The following is a 23,407-nucleotide window of genomic DNA, read 5'->3' as shown; positions in this document are numbered from 1 at the left end:
CTGCAGGTGGAGAAGAAAGGCCAAATGCATAGCTCGGCTCCCACTGCGCCCAGCCTCCCATGGCCCCTTCCCGAGTCTCTGGCTCCGTTTCTTCCTCCTGGCCACTTTGGCCCCCTCCTATCCCCACCCTGGTGGCCTGGGGCGCTGGGGGCTACACATCCCCCATTCTCTGGGACAGGCCCGGAACAGGCTGTCTGCCTTTTCCATCCCCCACCCCAGGCCGCTGATCAGGGATGTGGGGGCACCAGCCAGCCAGAACGTGCCAGCTGCTAGTTCTGCCTCCGCTCTGCAGCCAGCCAGCCTGCGTCCTGCTCTGGGCCAGAGCGGCAGCTGGGCCTTTGAATGCCGAGGCCAGCCCCAGGCTGAGTGAATTTGCCCAAGATAGAAGAGTGCCCATGCTTGGGGATGGAGGGTGGGAAGGCAGCAGGCGACATTTGTGTCTGTCTGTCAGGGCTAGGCTGTCACTCTGTCCTCGCCCACTCCAGCTGATTCACCAGAGATTTGGCTCAGCCTGGGAAATGGATCCAGGCCCTTTGCACTTCCTGGGGGCTCACCCACCCAAGATCCTTCTCCTCCCCTCACTCATCAAAAAACCTTCACTGTGATCATTTCACCTGCCACTGAAATGCAGCCAGCTCTGGGGTGGAATGTGGCACCGGTTGAACAGTGCACAGCAACACCACCCCACCGTTCTAGGACCGCAAGGGAGAGAGCATCTACAGTAACGGATAAGGCAAAGTTGGATGATCTGGGGCCCCGGTGGATTGGACGAGGCAATAATTGCTGTTCTTCTTGGCTGCTCCAAGCATCTCCCATGGGTGCTGCTGAACCAGCTGGTGGGACTGCAGGGTGCCCCTCCAGCTGTCATTTCACTGGTGCCCTTGTTAGATCACCAGTAATGCACAGGGGATGCACATCTGCTCTCTCCATCATCGATCTCAGGGCTGAGCAAACTTTTTATGTTGGGCCCCACTTTTCCTCTTTGCAATTAGCAACCCCCGGCCTCAGACTGTCTAACGCAATCCCAACCGAGGGAATTTCGACTACGTTCCTCTGAGAACAAACCCTTCCAGCAGGCGTAAGAAAGGGAAGCTGCAGAGTGTAAAACCCGTATTGATTGGGTAGCTCTGTGAACACACACACACAAAACCAGGAGCAGCTTGTAAGGTGTGTAGTGAGACGGATGTGCCAGAGACCCAGCAGCTAATCTTGTGCTGCATCCCCCTTGCAAAATTTCACACACCCCTTGAGAACCTCCCCCAACTTTTGCATACCCCTGATTTATCTCACCAGCCTGCTGGGAAAGACCTGAGGCCTAAAGAGCTGATCACCGGACTCTATAACCATCTAACTCCACGGCAGAACGTGCCACGCCCGACCCACGCCCCCAGGGTCAGTAGGCTGTGCTCCCACCGGGCAGGCTTCTGCCCTGCACAGAGCTGCTTAGCAGAGGAAGTTAGTCTAAGGCAGCTGGCTGGCCACTCAGGTGCCCTTTGCAGCAGAGAGCTGCCTCGGAGATGCCTGGATGCTGATCACGCTCCCTCCCTGCTTCCCCTGCTGTGGGCCAGGTGCTGCTCAGCTGCATCCCTTTAAGATGCAGCTGTGGCGCGGACCTGTGGTTTGGTTGGCATGACCAGTGTCTTACTGGTAACCCATGGTGCTCTTCTGCGGGTGTTGGGCCTGTATCTCAGTTCCTCCCCCCACATCTCTCATAAGGCATCAGCTGGTGAACCTCCAGAGCCCCATCTGGGCCTGCCTGCAGGATAACCCCCATGACAGACCCTCTCTGTGAAGCCCCAGAGGGGCAGGTGACCAAGCCAGGAAATGCAACGCCCCCCGCAGGCAGCATTCCCTGTAAGATGAGCGCATGGGCGGCTGCCCAGGAGCTACTCAGGTGCCACCCAGCTGATTAGTGGAGCCCCCAGCCAGCAGCCCCATGTTCCCACGGGTGGTGCACATCCCCACAGGCCTTGGCGCGCAGAACAGTGTGTATTCCACCCATGGATGGAAGCTAGAGGGAGCCCTACCCACAGGCTGCGTGGCTGAGTCCTTTGGTACCAGGGGGCCCTTCCCGGGGCCCAGGCCCAGGGCACCTCCCGGCCATCTAATCCTAATCCCAGCTGTGAGCGATTCAGGTGACGGGAGAGACTGTCTGTGTTTTGGCTGTGCCTGCTGCCTACTCTCCAGATGCCTGGCTGATAGGAAGGCCCTGGCAGGGGGCCGCCAGCTCTCCGCCCTCCTCTGGGTACATCCAGCACATTGCCCAATAGCTCCCACGCTAAGCTGCAGCCCCACTTCCCACTGCCCCAGCCAGCCCCACGCCCTGCAGGGTGGATGGAGTAAGTTGCCTAGGGCGGCTGTAGGAGGTATTTAAGAACAGGCTGGACAAACCGCTAACGGGTGATACAGATCCGGGTGAGCAAACTTTTTAGGGTGGGCTCCACTCTCCCTCCCTGCAGCTCCCCCCAACCTGTACAGTGTAACCCAGACTTATGTTCTTATGCCCCCCGCGCTGCGCCCCCCTTAGGAAGCAGCACACCCCCGGGGGCTGCCCCCCGCGCTGCGCCCCCCTTAGGAAGCAGCACACCCCCGGGGGCTGCCCCCCGCGCTGCGCCCCCCTTAGGAAGCAGCACACCCCCGGGGGCTGCCCCCCGCGCTGCGCCCCCCTTAGGAAGCAGCACACCCCCGGGAGCTGCCCCCCGCGCTGCGCCCCCCTTAGGAAGCAGCACACCCCCGGGGGCTGCCCCCCGCGCTGCGCCCCCCTTAGGAAGCAGCACACCCCCGGGGGCTGCCCCCCGCGCTGCGCCCCCGATGAGGGCAGGGATGCGGTCGATGACCTCTGCAGGCCCCCGCCAGGACGCGGACCCTGGGGCGCAGGGCGCTGCAGCCTCTTCCCCAAGGGGAGTCCCGGGCGCTGCTCGCTGCTCCAGCCGGCCGGGGCCCGGGCCCCGCTGCAGCCAGGCGTGCGCAGGCCCGCGGCAGGGCTGCACGAGGCACCGCTGCAGCCCGGGCTGCCCGCGCCCCCCCGCTCCCAGCCTCCCTTGCTCTGTGCACAGCGCGTCGGGCTGCGGTCGCCGGGGGAGCCATGCCGGGCCCCGGGCTGCGCCTGCTCTGCCTCTGCCTGGCGCTGCCCGCCGCCGCCGACCCCTTCGCCCCGCAGCTGGGGGACACCCGCGCCTGCCGGGAGCGCTGCGCCCAGCCGCCAGGCGCAGCCGGGGTGAGCGGGGGCCGGGCCCGGGGGCGCAGCGGAGCAGGGTGTGAAGGGGGGGCCGGGAGCTAAAGCAACACTGGGGGTGGGGGGCGTCCGTCTTCCAGGGCCTTCGCTCGTTGCAACATCCCTGCCTCGGACCGGGGGTGGGGGGGCCCTGCTGCGCCGTGGGGCGCCCCCCCCCGGCTGTCTGGACATCGGCTGCTTTGCGTGGAGGGCGGGGGGCAGCCGGGTGGAGGGTTGTCAGGTGGGAAAATGAACACCCCCAGCCTGGGCCCGGGTTTGCTGCGGGGCGGGGGGGGGCTTGTTACTAAAATACCGATGTCCACCTAGGGGTGCGCTGAGGCTGCTGCCCTGTTGGGGGGGGGGGCAGTAACCGGCATTCGCCTCCTGGGCCCTGTGCTGAGAAATTCGCTGGCCGTCCATGTTATTCTGCCAGGCAGCAGGTGTCCAACTGGGGAGCAAAAGGCAGTGGCTGGAGCTGGTTGTGTTACATGGCCGGACGTCTCCTGCAGCCCTGCCACCTGGCCCTGCTGAGAGGGGTGGGTGTCCTCCCCCACACCCCCTTCCTCAGACACACACGGCACCCCAGGGCACCTTTGCCTTCCGCGAGGGGGAGTCGCGGGCTGGAGCCTTCTGCCTGAGAACTGCCCAACTTGTCACACGCGTGTAAGCACAGCATCAGAGAAGCTGCCGTTTGTGCCGGTGCCAGCAGCATGCTCAGGAAATGGCCTGAGTGTCATTCATAAGAGCTGGAATGACCAGGAGCACCCTACAAACAATAATTATTTGGGAAAAAATTAGTCCTGGCCTCTAAACTAATGATTTCAAACTGAGGCCTCAGCGCACTTTTGTGTACGAGATGTACCGCAGCAGGTAGAAAAAGCCGTTGAAGACCCATGAGCCAGATCCATACGCAGTAGGGGGAGAGCCCAAGAGATTGTCTTAAAACCAGTGACACGCTCTGCTGTTAAAACCAGTTCAAGGGAGGGAGACGCGAACGCACGGTGTCATCTGACGCTTCCCAGCTGTAAGCCACCACATGGCCTGAAGGACCCGTCCCCGCTTCTTCAGCTCCACTCCCCGTCGCTCATCAGGAAAGGGTCGCAAAACACTAGAATGGGAGGGGTCACCGCATCCAGCCCCCTGCTCTCATGTCAGGACTAAGCATCATCAGAGAGATTTGGACTCATGAGTTCCAAGACAATGTTCTTGGCCCTGAGCGGTGGAGCCAGGCAGGATAAATCCAGTCTTTTTTGTCCCAGACTTGCTAACAAATCCTTTGAAAATAAGCCCACTATTGATCTGCGCTCAGTGTCGTCCAGAAATGGGACCAACTTTTGTGTGGTAATAATGCAAATGCTTGAAAAGCTCCAAGCCCCAGGTTCTTCCGTGTGCTAGTTGTGTCCATTTTAGGGGTTGTTTTCTGGCTCCTCCATTTGCTCTGGGAGAGGGAGCTGCTCAGACAACTGGGCAGGGAGGAACTGGAGCTGCTCTGGGTAGGGCTTTGTGCCAGTGGGCCTGTGAGAACTGGGCAAGCTGATTTCCAAGCCATGCGAGTGGCTTGCTGGGTCGCAAGCCTGTTCTGGAGGTGGGGGATTCAGTCACAGGAGCTGACTCCCTTTCAGGGGTGTCAAGTATCGGAGGGGTGGCTGTGTTAGTCTGGATCTGTAACAGCAATGAAGGGTCCTGTGGCACCTTATAGACTAACAGAAAAGTTTTGAGCATGAGCTTTCGTGAGCACAGACACTTCATCAGATGCTGCTCATGGAAATCTGCAGGGCCAGGTATAAGTAAGCCAGAGCAAGGCTGGGGATAACGAGGTTCGCTTAGTTAGGAAGGGTGTGTGTCTGTAACCTGTCTCCAGAAGAGCCATTTGGTCTGTGAAACCTGCTGGAAGCACACAACCCCCACTGCCAGGAGGAATAGCCTACAGCCTGAGCAGCCAGCGCCAGCGTGCGAGGGCCTTGCCTGGCTTCCGCAGCGTGTGTGTCTCACTGCAGCCACCTCGCGCTGGTAATTCCAAGGTACGGGTGGAGACTATGGGTTCCGACATGCACGGTTCTGTCGAGCTCTGCATGCCGTTGCTGCAGCGCTGCATGCTGGGATCGGGCACCTCTGCCCACTGCACCTCCATGTTTCAAAAACCAAGGGCGGCCTTGGCTGCGCTGTAGGGTTCCCTAGGCTGCATGTGCACAAGGCTTTGGCTGCCTGTGGTGTGACAGAGAACGGAGGGGCCTGGATGCTGCTGCAAGCCACATGGAGGCCGATATCTCCTTCCCACTGAGACGACTGTGCCAAGAGCTGGGATTTCAGAGGAACAACTCACATATTACAATGTAAACTGGGCGACGTGGGCTCCTGGCATGTCCGCTTGAAAGTGGCTGTTTCTTCTCCCAGATAGAAATGGAGCCGGCAAGCAGCGATAAAAGGGGCTCTTGCTTTACTGATCCTGGACAGTGCTGTGGTATGGTGCGAGGATGTTCCATCCCATTTCCTTGCCCTAGGTCTTCCCTCTGCGTAAAGGCCGGTTGTCTGGCACTCGGCACCTCGACAGGGAAGTGTCAAATGGATTTTTGGCAAGGCTCACGCCACGGGGCATCCAACAGCATCTCTCTCGCCCACGCAGCGTTTGAGCATGAGAAATGCAGGGCTGTGCTCCTGTTTCCTGGCGCTGAGAAGCTGCGATTCACCCCAGCGTTCTGTGCAATCAGGGGTTATGGAGCTGTAGACTTAGGCAAATTGTGCCTGTGTCCCTCTGCCTGTTTTCAAATGTTGCCCTAGGCAAGGCAGAAACACGCTGCCAGGCTGAGAGGTTGCTGAATAGGTAAAGCCCAGGGGCAGACTGGTTAGAGCTGGGACATCTCCTTGCCCCTCACTTTTGGAATAAATCGCTCGTGGTCTCTGAAAACTAACCATGCAGCCCTGAGGGCTTCCTTGCCAGCCAGGGCAGTTTCCTTTCTCGCTCTTGTTTTTTTGTGCTTGGTTTATTATTGTTCAGTCTCACGCAGTGAGATTGATGGACACAGAGCTGAGCCCTACTTACAATTGCTGGTCCAGGGCCACTCTGACTTCTTACTAATCTCGCCTTAAAACTCACCTCCTTTGCCATCCCTGCAGATTGCTCTGCCGTCAGGTACTTGTCTCCTGCCTGGTCTCTGTTGTGTCTCTTCATTGTCCCCTGGCTAGAGCACTGGCCTGGGACTCAGGCACTCTGCGTTCTGTTCCTGGCTCTGCCACTGGCCTGGTTGGTGACCTCGGGCAAGTCACTTCCTCACCCTGTGCCTCAGTTTTCCCATTTCTAAAATGAGGGGGAGATGATACCTCTCTGGAAGTCCTTTCAAATCCACTGATGGAAAGAGCCAGGTAGCAGTGGCGAGACTTTGCTTTGGGGCAGGGGCCATCCTTCTGTTAGGTGTGTGTCTAGCGCTGAGCTCAGGGGGCCACGATCCCCGAGCACATCATTAGTGATAATGCAGGATGGAGCCGTACAGCCATGCCAGGATGCCCAGTGCCACGTGCAGGGCCTGATCTGTGCTGCTGCAGAGCCTTGGATGGGCAGATGCTGCAGGTGGAAGTGACACATGGCTGCTCACCTTCAGCTGTTTCCAAGCAGCCTCTGAGTTGCCATCCAGGGCAGGGGTGAGCCCAGTCGGAGCCATCCCTCCAGGGCCAGTCAGGATTCTGGGAGGGGGCGAAGATGCCCTGAGAACTGTGCACATGGGCGTGGATGGCTCCACACAGACTCCCCCATGTGCACAGGTCGGCAGAGTCTGGGTGAGAAACACCTGATGCCAACCACCTCCCGTGGGCTCGCTCGGCCCATAGCTCTCGGGTAGCCGGATGTTTCCAAATGGGCGCCAAGTTTTATGGGAGAAACCCATGCAGCGCTGCAGGCTGCCCCGTGCCATGCCGTGCGGGTCCCCCCGGCGAGAGATGCAGCAGGCTGCTCGGTCTCCTAGCCCAGTGCATTTTCAGCCTTGTGTCATTTGCAGATCCCTACAACATGTTGGGTGGAGGTGTGGACCCCTTTGGAAAGCTTAGCTAGAGCCTGCGGACCCCCTGGGGAGCCACGGCCCACAGGCCATACACCGCTGAGCTAGTCCTCTCCTGGAGAGCTCGAGCCACAGCCTGTCCCAACAGTGTATTCCGCAGGGCCTTGTCCAGCCTCGTTGAAAAGCACCAGGGTTCCACCGCCCCCCCAGGGAGTCTGTGACCCCACCTGAACATTGTGCCAGGTCTTGCTGCGTGTGCTGCACTGCCAGGGAGGAAGGGTGAATGACCCCCAGCCGTCCTTACCTATATGCAAAACCTGCAGCAGTGTAGGGCACCCGAACATTTGGGGCACCGCTGGGTCCTAAGGTCCAGCACCCTCCTGTCGCTGTTCTGTGGCTCCTCTTCTTCTGAACAGGACCTAGCGAAGTGACAAGCAACGAAGCCAGCCAGAGCGCTCAGCGAAGCCCTGAAAGTGTGACGGAGCCACCCAAGTGGTAATGGAGTCATTGGCCACCCCCAGGTCCAGGCTGTCAGGTTCTGGCTCTATCTTGTGCCTTCCAAGGACAATTCCCCCGCCTTTGAGAGTCGCAGAAATGGCTCCCGTCCCACTTCACTTAGCGGGTCTATTAATGAACGGTGACTCCCCTCCCCGCTGGGTCTTACGCACCAGAGCTCGTGGCCTAATAAATAACATTTAGTCACTAAGGTGCTCCAGGGCTGCTTGGTTTGGTTTGTTCTTGTGTGTGTGTGACTTTGACTTTACTGTGTTAGTCGCCAGGACCCGTGTAAAATCCCCTTTACCAATATCTCATTCCTGTGTTGCTGAGATGATAAAATCCCATCTCTAAGAAATCCTCCTCCTCTCCCCAGAGGGCTGCCAGCAGGCACCAGGGCAGCAGTTCAGTAATCCTGCGTAAGGCCCCAGAAATCCTAAGGACAGCCCTGCAATACCCACCCGCTGGGGTCCTGCTGCAATGCAGGGGCAAGGACCCACCTCCCCTCCACCACCCAACCCCTTCCTGCTGCTCCTGTAGAGCACAGCTGGGACCCAGGGGCATTGGGGTGTCTGCAGAGGGCAGCCACTGCACTGTGCCTTGTGCCAGCGCCTAGTTCTCCTCTTCCTTTGCAGGACGCTGTGCTCAATGCCTGCTACCGTGGCTGCCGGCTGTTCTCCATCTGTCACTTCGTGGACGCCAGTGCCGAGCTGAACGTGACCCGAGCCGAGTGTGAATCAGGTAATGACCGGCCAGGCAGTTAACTCTCCTCCGGCGACCCCCCCGGTACACTGTCCAGAAGAGGCTTCTCCCCTTAGCCCTGTCAGGGCAGAACTTCCTTCTGCGCCGTCTGCGTTCCTAGGCTGTCCAAGGCTCCCGAGCCAGGATGCAAATCCAGGCCAGCTCCACTCACTTCTTGGTGCAAATCAGTGCAGGCTTCACTCACCTCCTGGTGCAAATCAGGGCTGGCTCTGCTCATCTGGTGCAAATCAGGGCTGGCTCCACTCACCTCATGGTGCAAATCAGAGCAGAGCTCCTGGAATTGGAGGTCATGTGGGGGCAAAGCCCCAAATGACCCCACAGCAGGTACCAAGGGGATTAATAATGTTGCAACTGATTTCAACCTTGACAAGGGATGAGAGAAGGGGGGAGAAGCTCCTCTGAGGAAGCCAGCCCCCTTACCCTCTCGCTCCTGCAGCTTCAGCCTCACCATCAGGCTGCTGCAACGTGGTATCGGTCCCATAGCAGTGGCCAAAGGCCCTGGGCCAAGCTGCCCAGCAAGGCCCTGGCGCCCCGGGAGCAAACAGGGCTTCCTGCCCAGCCCAGTGAGGATGTCCTGCCCCTCAGTGCCTTGCATCACACAGGATCCCAACGCAGTTTGCAGCCTCACTGAACTGCAGCCACCTCTGGGGTGGGGAGGCACAGCCCTTATTCAGCTCCTGGGGGCGGGGCTGTAGCTGAGACTTTTTGAGCAAAGTCCTCCTCTTGTGAGAGGTGCTCTGGGGGCTTTGGTGTTCCCCGTGGAGCAGACAAGGCCTCAGTTTCCCAGGTTTGATAGCAGAGACCCTGCCCCCCACGCCACACTGCTGGGATCTCAGGGCAGCTGCTTGCAGTGGGAGTGGAGCCATTGCAGTGCAGGTTAAGGCTCTGGGTTTGAGGAATCCGGGAAGCTGGTAACGCTGTGCTGATTGCCATGACTCGTTATTCTTTGAGCAGCAATGACTTAGGGCAGGCAGCCTTTGCATGCCCAGCTGCTCAGCCCTGGGGGTGGCTCTGGCTGGGGACCTCTGTAGGTGACCCCAGTGGTCTATTGGAAGGGGGTTGGCTGGTGGACTCCTCTATGCTCGGTGTTTGACTTACAGTGGGGCTGGAGTCTTACCCAGGGTTCCCCCTAATTTTTCCTATCCGTGCATGGAATGAATTTTATTGCACCGAGGCCTGTGTGGATGTGCACCACCCATGGAAACACAGGCTGCCAGCTGGGGGCGCTCTGCTAATTATCTGGGTGGCACCTGAATCTCTCCTGCTTGACCGTCCAAGTGCTCAGCTTACCAGGCGCGTTGGTCTCGTTCAAGCTGAGAGGGGATGTTTGCCAATGCCATGGGGCATCAACTGTGACCTGTCTCCCTCGGGGCAGGAGAAGGCCAGCCCCAGAAGAGCCATCAAGGCTGCCCATGGGAGCCCTGGGCTGGCATAGCAGGGGCTGCGGGTACCCAGGTGGAGCAGCATGAGCTGAATGCACGACCAATTCGCTTGTGTTCAATTGCTGCGAGCGCCTGGGCCCTGACCCCTCCCCTCCCCACCCCTCCTGTCTTGCAGCTTGTTTGGAAGCCTACAGCAGCACCGAGGAGCAGTTGGGCTGCACGACTGGATGCAGGAAGCAGCTGCCCGAGACGCAGAGCCAGAAAGACCAGGTCTCAGCCTCCTCTTTCCCTTGTGCTAAGGGGCTCTGCTGCCGGGGATGGGCCTGAAAAGCTCAGATCGTCGCGGGGGGGGCAGTTTGCGTAGCAGTGGGGCTGGGAGCCACTGACCCTGTATCTGAAGGGACCCCCTTCCAGCTGGGGTGCAGCAGCTGTGGATAGTAGTGGGAAGTGAGCGCCTGCAGAGGGCCCCTCCTGTCTCCTGCCCAGTCCTGCTGCAGGAGGCCGAGGAGCTGAAGGCCTTTAATTCTCCTACCCAGGGAGCTCCCACGTTGGCCTGAGGCTCCTGGGAGCAGGAGTAGAGCCAGGGTCCATTGCAGGCAGGGGCTGGAAGCCAGCTATTACTCATCCCTCTAAAGTGGAGGGCTGCTGACCATCTGGCTAGCAGATTGGGTGAGTCGGCGTCCAGGCTGGGCCAGCTGGGGGAGAGCCTGGAATGGAGGCACCTTCTGCAAACAGAGCCTGGCATGGCCATTTGCAAGCGACAGCCGGTGCGATGGGATCCTCAGGGTGCAGCTGGGAACCACGGCATCTCCGTGTCTCCAGCCTGGGCCGCCTACCACGCTGCTGTGCTAGGGGCCAACAGCAACCCCCTCCAGGCACAGTTATCACTCAGCACAACCACTCTTGAACCGCCCCCCACAGCTCAATTTTGAGAGTGCTCCCAGAGCCACTCATGAATCACACAGAGACAGGCACCAGCCAGATTCCCCCAGCTCCCAGCCTTGTGCCTTCAGAGTGTCCTGCCCCACAGTGCTCAGGGTGAGCAGTGGAAGTTTATTGATTGGTTCTCCACTTCGTCAGTAGAAAGTGGCTTTACAGCAGCTTTGTAAACCTGAGCAGATTAACTAGACCCTTCAGGCAACTCACTGGACCAGTAGAACAAGTTTACTGACTACAGATGGTAGGTGTGAAGTGATAGGCTAAAAGCTGGAGCACACGGCCTAAACTCTCAGCCCTGTTAGACTGGGGCAACATCCAGAGGAAGCCGTTTTTCTCACCCCGCCAGGTACTGCAGTTCACAATACACAGGTTTCACCCTTTAAACCTGGGCCAGTCTCCTCGGCGCATCCTTGTAGCTTCCAGCGTGGTTGAGGCCACTGTGTTCTGTTTCATACCCTTAGTCCACATGGTTGGAGGACCAGCCCAGGCATGTCTGCTGGGCGCTGCTGGGTCCCCAGGCAAGGCTGAGCCATGCCCCTGGTGTGCCTTTGGGCAGGGAGTCATTGCATGGGAGCTCCCGTGCTGGTCAGTGGCTGTTGATGGTTTGACGCCCATCCGGATGTTGGCTCCTTTCCTTGCTACTCTGTTTGGAGGAGCGAGTAGCTGGGCTCCTCCCAAGCCCACAACATGTTTTAGTGACAGCCCAACCGCCCAATTATCAGAGCTTCATGTGTGTTAATGATGGGCCTGTTCAGATGCAGCAGAGACTTTCAGCAAACCAGAACCTTCCCCCGGTACCTGGCATAACCTGCTTTTTATGCAGGGTCCTAATGCTATAGCGCTGATAATGCAGGGGATACAGAGGGCTCCTCTGGGGCGCAGAGAGTCCCCACAGGTCCCTTGCACGGCTGAGTGAGGAGGAGATCTGGGATGTGCGTCTTGCAGGGCTGTTGCTCCAGCTCTGGGGGTCTCTGGGGGATCAGGCAGGCAGAGATTCACACCAAGGAACAGGGCTGCTGCAGGTCCAGGATCTTCCTTCCTGTGCCATTGTTCTCTTTGTGGGGCCAAAGCCAAGACAGCTCTGTGCTGGCTCCGTTCAGCTCTGCGTGCCAGGGGTGTAGAGGGGCAACCGGGTCCCCAGGAGGAAGATGATCCACTGGGCAGCCAGGGAGACTCATGCAGGGGTGGCAGGATCTGCTGATGCAGAGGAATTCACTCGTGGATTGAAAGACAGAGGAAGAGGTTGCTCTGCCCCCCCTGTCTAGACCTGGCATCCCAGAGGTGAGCAGACATTGCATGGATTTGGCCTGGCAGCAGGGCTCCCTCTCATGTTTCCCATCCATGGCCAGAATAAACTTTTTGGGCACCAAGACACATGTGGATGTGTACCACCAGCAGAGAGACAGGCTGCCTGGCAGTGGCCGTGCTGCTGGTCAGCTGGGCAGCCACCCATGTGCTGAGCTTACCAGGAACACACACACGCACACGCACAAGTATGTTCTCCCATTTTCCTTGTAACTCTCGGTGCTGGCACAAGGTGCCCCAGGGAAGAGGGACCAGCCCAGCTGTGTTTAAAGGCCCCACTGGAAACGCTGCAGGCAGATTGGGGCGCCTCAAAGGTGCGTGATGGGAGAATTCACCCGTGTTCTCCCCTTCTTGGTCTACGGGGGCTCTGGCATCCCCCAGGGAGTGCCACGCGTCTGGGGCCAGCAGTGCCGTGCCGTGTGCTGTCCCCTGCCCGCGGTGGGGCGTTGGCTGCAGTGCCCTCAGGAGTGGAATCAGATTGGCTGGTTCCAGAGCCGGCGTGGGAAGCAGCACAGGCTCACGGTTTCTGGCAAGCGGCTCTAATCGGATTAGAGCTCCGAGGTCTGGCCATCCCTGGAGGCTGAGGCTCATGCGTTTGGGGCCTTTTCCCAACTGCTCGTGGGCAGCAGGCAGGGAGGGGGAGGGCTGGGAACATCCCCATGTAAGTGAGTCATGGTGCATCTCTTCCAGAGCAAGCCAGGTTCATGGGCTGCCATGTCCACAGAGCCACAGGTGGGGGGTGTCAGCCAGCTGTTCGTGCAGGGAGCAGAGAGACAGGGCACCTGGGTTCTGGGCCCGTCCTGGAGGGGAGTGTTCGCTTGGGATCCCAGAAGAGCCCTGTGAGGCCAGACTCCTGGGCTCTAGCCCTGTCTGCACAGGGGGTTGTGATGCACCTGGTGATTAGTGTGGGGGCTGAGGAGGGTGTTTCAGGGTAGTGGCACCCGTATTTCCCCTCCGTGATCCCTCGAGGCCTCATCTGTTGCTCAGGGCTGCGTGTGGTGAGCCCGGGGCTGGGCTCAGCCCTGGCATCCCCTGGCCTCTGCGTGCCCCACAGGGTGAGGGGAGGCAGCGGCCTGTGACTGGGCCTGGGACACTGTTTCGCGTGGCAAAGCTGCAGTGGTGAGACCTCTCCTGGAGCAGAGCGCGAGGACGCTGCTGGGAGGGGAGCCCAGCAGCTGCGTCTCACCCAAGTGCACTGTGGGAAGCTTTGGTCTCCTTTGGCGGGGAGCAGGTGGGGTACAGTGACCTGGTGTGGGAGGGCAGACTGCAGGGTCCTGCTCCCCAGGGCACGGAGCCATGTTGTGCCAGGAACCACACGGTCCCTGTGCAGCTCCAGGCAGACACATGGCTGTTCCCTTTGGAGTGCTGCTCCAGGTGGGGGTGCGGGAAAACCGGTCCTTGCCCTCCTGTGTCTGGGGCAGTGGATCCTGCTCTGCAGCCTTCTGGCGGGGGCCGTTGGTGGGACTTCCCCATGCAAGAGCTCTGGGGTCCAGGGCATGCAGACACATGAGCAGGGCGTCTGGGGCTGCTGCAGCAAATATCTGTGCTGACAGCTGCCCCAGCCAGAGGTGGATGACAGTTTTTAGAGCTGGGATTTTATAATCTTCAGCAGCCCCCTAAGAAATATTTTTAAAGCACGCCTCAAACTGAGGTGGTGCTGACTAGCACAGAGCGGGTAGGAATAGGGGGAGGCGGGTAGACATTAAGACCTAGCAGTTCCCTAGGTTTTCTGGTGCCCTGGGTGGCTGTAGGGTAAGCCTGCCTATGGTGAGGACATCCTGGCCTGACGTCTCTGCTTTCCCACCCTCAGCGCAGGCTCGCGAAGGAGGAGGGAGCAATAACTCCTCTTGGGCAGCCTGTCTGTGGCAGACGCATCTGGTCAGTTGTCCGGCTTTTGCCACCAGATGGCAGTAGGTGTGGCCCCCACCTCCCCAGCGCAGCATCGCTCCACCAGTGGCTGCAGTCACGGTGGGCAAGGCTGCCATGGCTCTGTGCTCTGCAGGTCTTGCAGCCCCTCCGGCAGCAGTACTTACACAGACTGGTCAGCCAAAAGGGCCCTTTGCTTGTTTCATGTCCTTTGCTGGCCCCACGGGAGCCCCCCGAGAAGCCCCCCTGCATGGCACTCCTTCAAAGCGTTTGATGGTCCCCAGGTGCCTGGGACGCAGGAGACACGCAAGTGGCACCAGCTGTCCCAGGGAGCGTGTTAATGGCATTGCCCAGGGAGTGAACTGCTCAGGGCTGTGGGAGGAAGAAGCGCTCTGTGCAGGGCTGTGGTGCTATTGAATTCAACCCCCAACCGGCAGATTCGTGGCGTTCCGCTGCGCTGGGCTAAGCTGGGGCCCACTGTTGAATTCCCAAGATGGAAGGTACTTTCCTGTGATTATTCTGGGCTCCCTGGGTTTTGACTGGATGTTCTTTTCTCTGCTGCTCTTACTCCTAAATTTAATCGATTCAGCTTTTCCCCAAAGAGCTGTGTTAGCCTTTGGCCCTGGGTAGAGACTTTCACCACTGCAGGATGGCTTCTTCTGCCATAAGGAGCAAGGCTCAGGCGTGCTGTCTCTGTAGCACTTCTCAGCCCAGGAGCTCAAAGAGATTTCTACTGATTAGTTAATGTGAAGGTTGATAATAAACATTCAAGTTGGGGAAACTGAGGCACAGAGCCGTTCAGTGACACGTCCAAGGCCGAATGCAGAATTGGTGGCAGAGGTCAGTGTTTTTCTCTGTGAGACAGGAGCTGCAGTGGCATGGCTGAATTCAGATGGCAGATGTCTCTGCACAGGGGACAAGCATCTGTCCCTGCTTCCCTGGAAGAAAGGGGTGGGGAAGTCAGTGAAAGGCCCAAACAAGATTGCAGCATGGTGATAGCGTTCCAAACGTTCCTTTATTCGTTAAGTCCACTCCGAGTGTTTTCCCCTTGGATTCCTGGGCAAGCAGGCAAAGCTGATTTAGCAGCATAAACAGCTACAGAATCTGACCTATTTCTTTCCTGTTTGCTCATCTGACCATATGAGGGGCTCCAGCATTCCCCGCCTTGGAAAACATTCTCTGTCCATGGCAAGGGGCAGCCAAGCAGATTCCAGCAGGGATGCTTTAAAAAATAACAAACCCTGCAAAGAGCCAAGAATCTGGGGCATGGATACGCTGCCAGGAGAGAAATGCCCTCGGCCTCACAGCTCCTCTTGTTTAAAGCATTTTCATGGGAGTTTAGTGCCGATGGAAGGAGCTGAGCTGACAGCCGAGCAGGCCCTGGCTATCCCCGGTGCCTCTGCCAATGTATGTTGATGCTGAGCTCTGTGTCCCGCTTGTCCCAGGGCCTTCTTGCTGAGGCTGGTGGTATGGGGGCCAGTGGCCTTGACTGTCCTTCAAGAAGGCACAGCTTTGTATGCCGTGGGGCACACAGTATGCCCTGCCACCCATTTCATTCCAGTCACTACCCAGGCTGTCTGGAGGTTAGCTGTCTTCTGTCATCACTGTCATATCTGAGCATCTCTATGGCATCACTGGCTGTAATCCCCATTGCATAAGTGGGGAAACTGAGGCACAAAGCAGCTAAGGGACTTGCCCTGGGTTGCGGTGAGACTCTGTGGTGCAGCTGAGAACGAAGGTCAGGTCTACCAAGGGCTTGGCTAGTGCTCTAACCACTAGACGATCATTTTGCTCTCAGGAGGCTTCGTAGCTCATTAATGCCAAGAGTGCTGTGCTGGGGCGTTCAGCAGGGTCTGGTCAATATACCTGCTGTAGAGCCTGTACTGCCTCTTCTGTGCGCGGGAGAGCCAGGGCTGAGGTGGGACAGGGTGATGTGGTGGTTCCCAGCACAGCAAGCTGGTGGGCTTCTCTTTGCTAATTTGCAGAACCTGGAGCTGCCGCCTGCATCCTTCTCCATGTTTGACTTGGTCTCCAGCTTCTGCAGTGACATCGTCAGCTCTGCCCAGAGCTTCATCTCCTCCACCTGGACCTTCTACCTGCAGGCAGACGATGGCAAAGTGGTCGTGTTCCAGGTGGGGTAGGCTCGCGTGGCTGGGTGTATCGGTGGCGTTGCAATAGGACAGGGAATCTCCTGCTGTAGAGCCGTGTTTCTCAGCCAGGGTTGTGTGTGTCTGTAGGGGTCTGAGCTCTTCCAGGAGTACGTCAGCTCCTCTATTTACCTAGTTTTACAACAGGCTACATAAAAACACTAGTAGAGTCAGCACAATCTAAAAGTTCATTCAGACAATGATTTATTTCTGTGCTTCATATGCCTCCATTTCAGCCTTACGCTGACATGTAAGTACAATATTTCTATTCCAATTCATGTATTTGATAAGAAGACGGTAGAAAGCCCTCAAGTGTTCAGTAGGTGTCTGCTGGGATATTTTTACATGTTTTTGTAAGTAGTTTTTAAGTGAGTGATAACTTGATGGTTTGCAAAACAAATCTAACTCCTGAAAATGGGACAGTAATTTGGAAAGGTTGAATGGTCCTTGTTTCAGGACCTCAGATTACCCTTAGGCCCATGTTTCACAACTGGTGGTACGTGCATCCCTAGGGCTATGCAAGAGAAGTCTGGGGTACTTGTACATTTTTTTGAATTTGGGGTACTGTATGAAAACGGTTGAGAAACACTGCTGTAGTGGGTCAGGAAGGGGTTCTCATTTACCCCACCCCTACCGACCAGGTTCATTTGCCTTCCTGCAAAGCCTCGTGTGCTGGCCAGAGCTGGGAACGGGAACCACTTTAGATGGGCTAGTGGTCTGGGAGGCAGGGAGGTAGGACCCTGCGCTACAAGATGGAGTCCCAATCTGGTGCCAGAGTAGATTCTTACAGCCCTGCATGCACAGACTGCAGAGAGGGTCACGTCTCTTTGTGCCCCATCATCCAGCCCTGGAACTGCTGAAGCGACAGGCATCCATGAAGCACAGGCTGACTGGCAAACCGGTGGCCCGAGCTTGGGAGCAAGTCCTTTGTCCCTGCAGAAACAAAGCCTGTTGTTTGTACCTGTGGATGTTGGTGGCTGGTGCTGAGATTGGGCCCTGTTGCGCCAGGTGCTGCCCAGATGCCCCAAGAGGCTGCCTCTGTGGGTGCCGGGTTAATGCAGCTGGAGGGTCAACCCTTCAGTGTCCCATGCGCCCACCAGCTGAACCTGAGCTCCCCTCCCCCAGGGGCCAGTCCTGCCCCACGGGAAGTTCTGGGGCTCACTCACTAACTGCTTTTGGGTTTCTTTTCCAATGCTGGCCCCTCAGTCCCAGCCGGAGATCGAGTACCCAGTGCCCGAGGGGCCGGCACCCAAGTTGGACCTGCTGGAGAAGCCCTGGCCCGTCTCCAGTCCTAACACCCTGAAGCCTCACACAGGTGAGCAAGGAGCAGTGCTGGGGCCCGCGTGGGCCGAGGCGGCCGGGAGCTGTGGGGACGGTGCTCCCAGCTGCGCCGTCTCTTCTAGCCCCCCAGTACTCGCACAGACCAAACCACAGTGCAGGCCTGGTGTCTGCCTCTGTCACGCTTCCACCCCAGGAGCTGAGCGCCCTCAGGCCCTGTCTCCGTACGGCTGGGACCGTCCTCCCTGCGCTGGCCCTTCCACAGTCCCTGGGCTTTGCCCTGACCTGGGGCAGCACCATGAGGCAGCTTAGGCGCCCTGGCTCCTTCTGTCTCTAGCCTCTGTCGAGGCTGCCGGCGCGAGGCGTGCGGGGGCAGGTTTGTGCCCTGGCCGTCAGGCTGCTGGGAAGGCCTGTGCCCCAGGGCCAGCGATACAAAAGGGTCTGGAGCTCCCATCCACCGCGCTGCGCCCCTTCAAGGGGCTGCCTGTGCCCCTCGTGGCACGTTCCCTGGGGAGGGCACGAAGCTCTCCCGGTGGCGCTAAGGGCAGCCTCGCCCCAGCCCTGCCCCTGCCGTCTGAGGTGCTGCCCTGTCTGGGGGCGCAGAGCAGTCTCACGCCCATCTCCTTGGGCCTTGCTCAGGGCCCTGGCGAGCCTCTCGGTCCCACTGCTTCTGGGAATGGAGCTGAGGCCCCGCCAAGCTCGCTGAGGGCTGTGGAGCCGGCCTGCTCGGGGGTCCAGTCGAAGGCCTTCCAGAGCCCAGTTTAAAACCCACGAGAGCTCGTCTTTAAGTCCTGGGGAGGGTCTTGTTGGCCTAGGCCCCTGCCAGGCCACAGTGTTGCCGTCCTTTTCTGGGCAGTTGTGCCCAGTCTGCCCTGCAAGGGGAGTCATGTGGGTGTCATCCTGCCAGGCCCCCAGGAAAAGCTGGAGAACGCCCCGCTGAAAGAGCCACAGAGCAAGCCCAGGGCACACCTGGAAGCCCAACCGCCAGAACACGACTTCCTGGGCTGCATGTCCAAGTAGGTGCAGGCCGGGCCCGCCCAGTGGGGGGGTGGAGGGAACCAGCATGAAGAGGCCTGGCGAAAGGGGGCAGAGATGTGGGGGGAGGAAAGAGGACAGAGGCTAGAAAGGGGATGGGAGGTGCTGGGCCGAGGGGGGTGACAGGGATTTCTATTGCAGAATAAATGTGTTTGCAAACTGTGTCCAGCAAGGGGTGGTTATTTGGTGAGGGGCGGGGCTACCTCAATGAGGGGCGGGGTTATTTGTTTGAGGGAGGAGTTATTTGGCAAGGGTGAGGCAGCAAAGGGAATGCTCCATGGAGGAGGTAGGTTGGGAGCTGGGGAAACTCTTCCCTCACTGTCTTGCTCTGAGTCCTGTTCGTGGTCCCCCCACACCCAGTGCCCAGCCGTAAACTTGTCCCCTCTCTTTGGTGGGGGGCCGGGGCGTGCTACAGGCGCTCAGGCCTTCCTCGCTGCATCCTGGCTGCCTGCCTCTTCCTCTCCATCCTGGTGATGCTGTGGCTGAGCTGCGCCAGTCTTGTGACCGCCCCAGACCAGCACGTCAAGACCCAGGTACGGAGCCAGCCAGCACCCTGGGCCTTGCATGGAACATAGCCACAGCCAGCTGGGGGGACGGCTGGGTGGGCTGGAGTGGCTCACAGCTGTCTGCGATGGAGAGCAGTGTGGCGGGGACACGGAGCAGGGAGCAGAGTCTAGGATGCCCAAACAACAGCTCGTCCTTGCCGGTGCCCCCTGTCCTCCAGGCTCTGGCATGTCACAGCTGGGCATGAGCCAAGCAGCACCCCAGCCTGGTTATTTGGAGAGGTTAAATCCCAGCTCCATCTGGGAAGTGAAACCCAGACCCTGGGAGCAGCGGTGATCGCAGACTCTGGCCTGGATCCCTCATGGGCTGTGATACATCCCCCTCTCCACTGCCCCAGCCTCCCTGAGAGGCCCCCCCGGCCACGCCCTGTCACCCCTTGCCTGGCTCTGGTTCTCTTCCAGCCGCTGAGCATTAATGGCGACAAGGAGTACCTGGATGGCTCAGGCCCCTTTTCCCTGCACCCCGTGATCGCTGTCACCGTCTGCCCGGCAGAGGATAACGAAGAGGCAGGGCCACTGCCAGTCAAGGTGGATCTGGACAAAACTGTGCTCTAGATCCCCGCCCCCTTCCATTGGCCGGTCATCCCCATGCCTTACTCCCTGTCAGCATTTCAATGCAAATCCCCCCACCCTTGTTCTCACCTGCCTTCCCGCTTGCTGCTGGTTTAAAAGCCCTCACTGCACGCTGGGCCAGGGCCTGGACAGTGGGAGACACCTGCTCCCAGCTCCCTCCGTTGCCCTCCTGCGGTGAGGGGGAATCACCCCCCCCATGTTCACAGTCCCAGCCTGGCAGGGGGTGGTGAGGCACCAAAGGTGGGTTTGTAAGGGGGGTTCTTGCCTTGTGTCTCTGGCTGTCTGGAGAGCACCGCGGTCTGTGGTCTTGGCTGGCTGGAGTCAGAGGGCAGCAGAGGGCACCCTTGGGGTGGGGGCAGCCCCTGTCTGGAACAGGGGGCTGTGGGAGGTGCGGGACCCCTCGGGGCTCACGGCAGAGCTCTCCCCTTGTCCTTACCAGCCTCGGGGGAGGAGGCAGAGGGGAGGGAATTGATGGGGAGATGTGTCTCCAGCCCTTGCTTCGCCCTCCCCGGAGAGGAGACTCGGGTCCCAGCCAGCTGGGAACTGATTCAGCCTCAGGAGCTGCAGCCAGGCGCTTCCGCCCAGGCAGGCTCCGGAGGGGAGGTGCTGCACCTCTGCGAAGGGTTTGCGCTGCTCCACCCCTGCTCAGCCACTTAAAGCAAATCCGGCAGGAAGCCGGGGCCGCAGCAGACGTCTGAGAGGCAGCGTCAGCGTCTCCCTCGCCGCCAGCCCAGCCACCCCTAGGGCCCAGGCGGGTGTCAGGGAGCTGCCAGGACTCTCCCCTTACTCTGGACCATCTTGGCAGGGCCTTGCTGTGAGCCAGCTGCTGAGGCAGTTCCCTCTGGGGCTGCTCTGAGAGTGGGTGGATGACCCATGGGGAGCTGTTTGGAACCCCCCTGGGGCCCATTCTCACCTCTCCAGGTTCTCCAGCAGGGCTCACAGCTGGGGAGGGGCCGGGTGGTGGGCCCCTGTGTCACAGCACTGGAGCAGCTCAAGCCATTTCCCAGCTTGGCCCCCAGCCCCTCGCCCAGAGCTTGGCACTGCAGGGGGGCGATTCCTGAACCAAGCCCCCGGGGCGGGACAAGGTCTCCTGGTTCCCCCTTCGGCTGCAGCTGCTCTCGCTGGGGACTGTGCTTGTGTGGCCCAGCGGGGAGGGGCCCATACCCCCCACTTCCCATGTCATTTCCTTCTGGTTTCGTTGTGCTGGTGCGTGGGCGCTGTGCCTGGGCAGCCATGCGAAGAGCAGCCTTCTGCAACCGAGGGACAGCCAGCTGGCCACGCCTCTGTCCGTTTGCCTAACGCCATCTGTACAGATTAACTTATTACCTTGGAGTCCCTCACCTGGGGTTTGCCCGCCGTCTCCCTTGGCGCTGCCTCAGTTTCACTGGACCCTGTAGGTTGTTGTTGCAAAGAGCCTCTCTCATCCTCCCCGCCTCCTGAGTTCTGTATCGTTCTGTAGCCCTTTAACGTGTGCAGCATATCTGGTTTTTGGAGGGGGGAGGGCACGTCGGGGAGGGGGACGGGGATATTTTATGTACATGCTGGGATCCATCCCACTATTTTTCATGAGAGTTTTTCGGAGGACCAGCTCCGTGCAGTGGTGTTGGGGACGGCGCTGTGGCAGGCGCGCTCTAGCCAGGGGGTCTCTCTGCCTGTTGAGCCTGCCATCGACCGTCTGGAGCAGAAGGGCCCTTGCGGTGGTGGCGCCAAAGAGAGTTGGGCTCATGCGGGGCACGGGGACAAGTGAGGGGACCTGTGCGTGTGTCCTGAATTGGTGGAGAGAGCTGCTGTGGGGGTTGGTTTAAACAAAGCTGTGAAAGGAGCGTGGAGCTGGCATGGAAATAAAGGTTTGTAAATGACCCAGTGGGCCTGTGGCTTTATGGGGGTTACCCGGGGGAGGGGACAGTGGCTCTCAGGTGGATGCACAAGGGGGAGTGAGGAGAGGCAGCGAAACCCTGGTCTCTCCGCTGCCCTGCTCCCAAGAGACAGGCTGATGCGCTAAAGAACAGGGATGTCTCTGTAGAGTGTGAACAGGTGTTTTCTTGGTAGGAACTGCAGCCCCCAAACCCCAGGAGGAGGGCGGCAGGAGTTTGTGGGCCCAGGGCCCTGAGTGCCCTGGGAGCAGCGTGTTCCCCTCCTCGCCCTCGTGGGACCTGCTGCCCCACTTCACTCTGCAGCAGGCGCTTTGCCAGCAGCAGTGGTGCTGCAGATCAGAGCTTATGGCACCGCCTGGCCCAGCCTCTCTACCCCGTGCCAGGAGCTCCCGGCACTGCCCAGACCAGCCTGGCCTTGCCCCCATGCCAGGAGCTCCCGGTGCCGCTCGGACCAGCCTGGCCTTGCCCCCATGCCAGGAGCTCCCGGCGCCGCCCAGACCAGCCTGGCCTTGCCCCCGTGCCAGGAGCTCCCGGCGCTGCCTGGACCAGCCTGGCCTTGCCCCCGTGCCAGGAGCTCCCGGTGCCGCTCGGACCAGCCTGGCCTTGCCCCCATGCCAGGAGCTCCCGGCGCTGCCTGGACCAGCCTGGCCTTGCCCCCGTGCCAGGAGCTCCCGGCGCCGCTCGGACCAGCCTGGCCTTGCCCCCGTGCCAGGAGCTCCCGGCGCCGCTCGGACCAGCCTGGCCTTGCCCCCGTGCCAGGAGCTCCCGGTGCCGCTCGGACCAGCCTGGCCTTGCCCCCATGCCAGGAGCTCCTGGCGCCCCCTGGACCAGCCTGGCCTTGCCCCCGTGCCAGGAGCTCCCGGCGCTGCCTGGACCAGCCTGGCCTTGCCCCCGTGCCAGGAGCTCCCGGCGCCGCCTGGACCAGCCTGGCCTTGCCCCCGTGCCAGGAGCTCCCGGCGCTGCCTGGACCAGCCTGGCCTTGCCCCCGTGCCAGGAGCTCCCGGCGCTGCCTGGACCATCCTGGCCTTGCCCCCGTGCCAGGAGCTTCCGGCGCTGCCTGGACCAGCCTGGCCTTGCCCCTGTGCCAGGAGCTCCCGGCGCCCCCTGGCCCAGCCTGGCCTTGCCCCCGTGCCAGGAGCTCCCGGCGCCGCTCGGACCAGCCTGGCCTTGCCCCCGTGCCAGGAGCTTCCGGCGCCGCCTGGCCCAGCCTGTGGGAATCGGACACTGCTGGGGGCGGTGGCTCCCCTGGATTCCTGATGCTCGGGACAGCTCGGCCTGGCTGGCTGCAGGAGCCACTGGGTCTCTCCAGCGTTGCTGCCCCAAGTGCCTTCCCCTGCTGGGCTCCAGACTGTGCTGCTGCTCCCGGCTCTTTCCCTCTTAGCAAGGCGCTGCTGCCAGCTGAGGCCAGCACTGGGCAGCTCCCACCAGCCAGCCTGGAGGAGGATTTCCCATTCAAGGTTTCTGCCAGGTCAGCTGAGGACAGAGCGGCACCGACCGCCTGGCTGGAGAGGAGGCCCCTGGAGCCAGGGCCTCTCCGGGCCCCACCAGCAGGCAATGAAGGCACAAAAGAGGGGCCAGAGACCTGCCTGAAGCAAGCGTGCTCAGCCAGGGCCTAGCGGGGAGGGAGGGCCCGTTCCTGGCGAAGGTAACGGCAGCCCCCTGGCCGAGCCCACGGTGGGGCCCGGCGCCGCCGGGAGCGGGTTTCAGGCGTGGAATGCGTGCTGTGTCTGTGTGATTTGGGGGTTGCTATGGTGACAGCGCGGGCTCATTCCAGGTCCGCCAGCGCAGCCGGGGTGGAAGTGTGTGTGACGGGCTGGACGGAGACCGGCCCATGCGCCTGGCCGGGGCAGAGCCCGGCGGTGCAGTGTGGGACCCCTCCATGGAAGAGGTGCTCCTCGGGGCGCTCCTCTGGGGAACCCCCTCCTGCCTGCACCCAGCAGCGGGCGGGGCCGGGGCTTGGCGGCCCCCCCAGGGGCTTTGCCTAA

The 23,407-nt window shown here is 60.2% G+C and overlaps 1 protein-coding gene across 1 annotated transcript; it reads left to right on the top strand.

The window, feature by feature from the left end:
* The first annotated feature begins 3,050 nt into the window (after positions 1 to 3,050).
* Positions 3,051 to 21,407, top strand: TMEM59L (transmembrane protein 59 like). The gene is made up of 8 exons (XM_074978201.1): positions 3,051 to 3,217; positions 8,334 to 8,439; positions 10,018 to 10,112; positions 15,938 to 16,084; positions 17,306 to 17,414; positions 18,285 to 18,393; positions 18,828 to 18,945; positions 19,378 to 21,407. Exons 1-8 carry the CDS (start codon positions 3,086 to 3,088, stop codon positions 19,528 to 19,530), a joined length of 969 nt encoding a protein of 322 aa, XP_074834302.1. The 5' UTR covers positions 3,051 to 3,085; the 3' UTR covers positions 19,531 to 21,407.
* The last annotated feature ends 2,000 nt before the right edge of the window (positions 21,408 to 23,407 follow it).

Source organism: Carettochelys insculpta, chromosome 27, assembly GCF_033958435.1.
Source record: "Carettochelys insculpta isolate YL-2023 chromosome 27, ASM3395843v1, whole genome shotgun sequence".
In the NCBI taxonomy this organism is placed as follows: Eukaryota; Metazoa; Chordata; order Testudines; family Carettochelyidae; genus Carettochelys; species Carettochelys insculpta.
The sequence above is the reverse complement of the archived record's forward strand: the minus strand, read 5'-3'. Positions and strand labels throughout refer to the sequence as shown.

Excerpts from the sequence above, each read along its gene's own strand:
- TMEM59L (XM_074978201.1), top strand. The coding sequence starts at position 3,086 with ATGCCGGGCCCCGGGCTGCGCCTGCTCTGCCTCTGCCTGGCGCTGCCC. Across the intron at positions 8,440-10,017 it reads CCGAGCCGAGTGTGAATCAG|CTTGTTTGGAAGCCTACAGC; the intron begins GTAATGACCGGC and ends CCTGTCTTGCAG. Across the intron at positions 10,113-15,937 it reads CGCAGAGCCAGAAAGACCAG|AACCTGGAGCTGCCGCCTGC; the intron begins GTCTCAGCCTCC and ends GCTAATTTGCAG.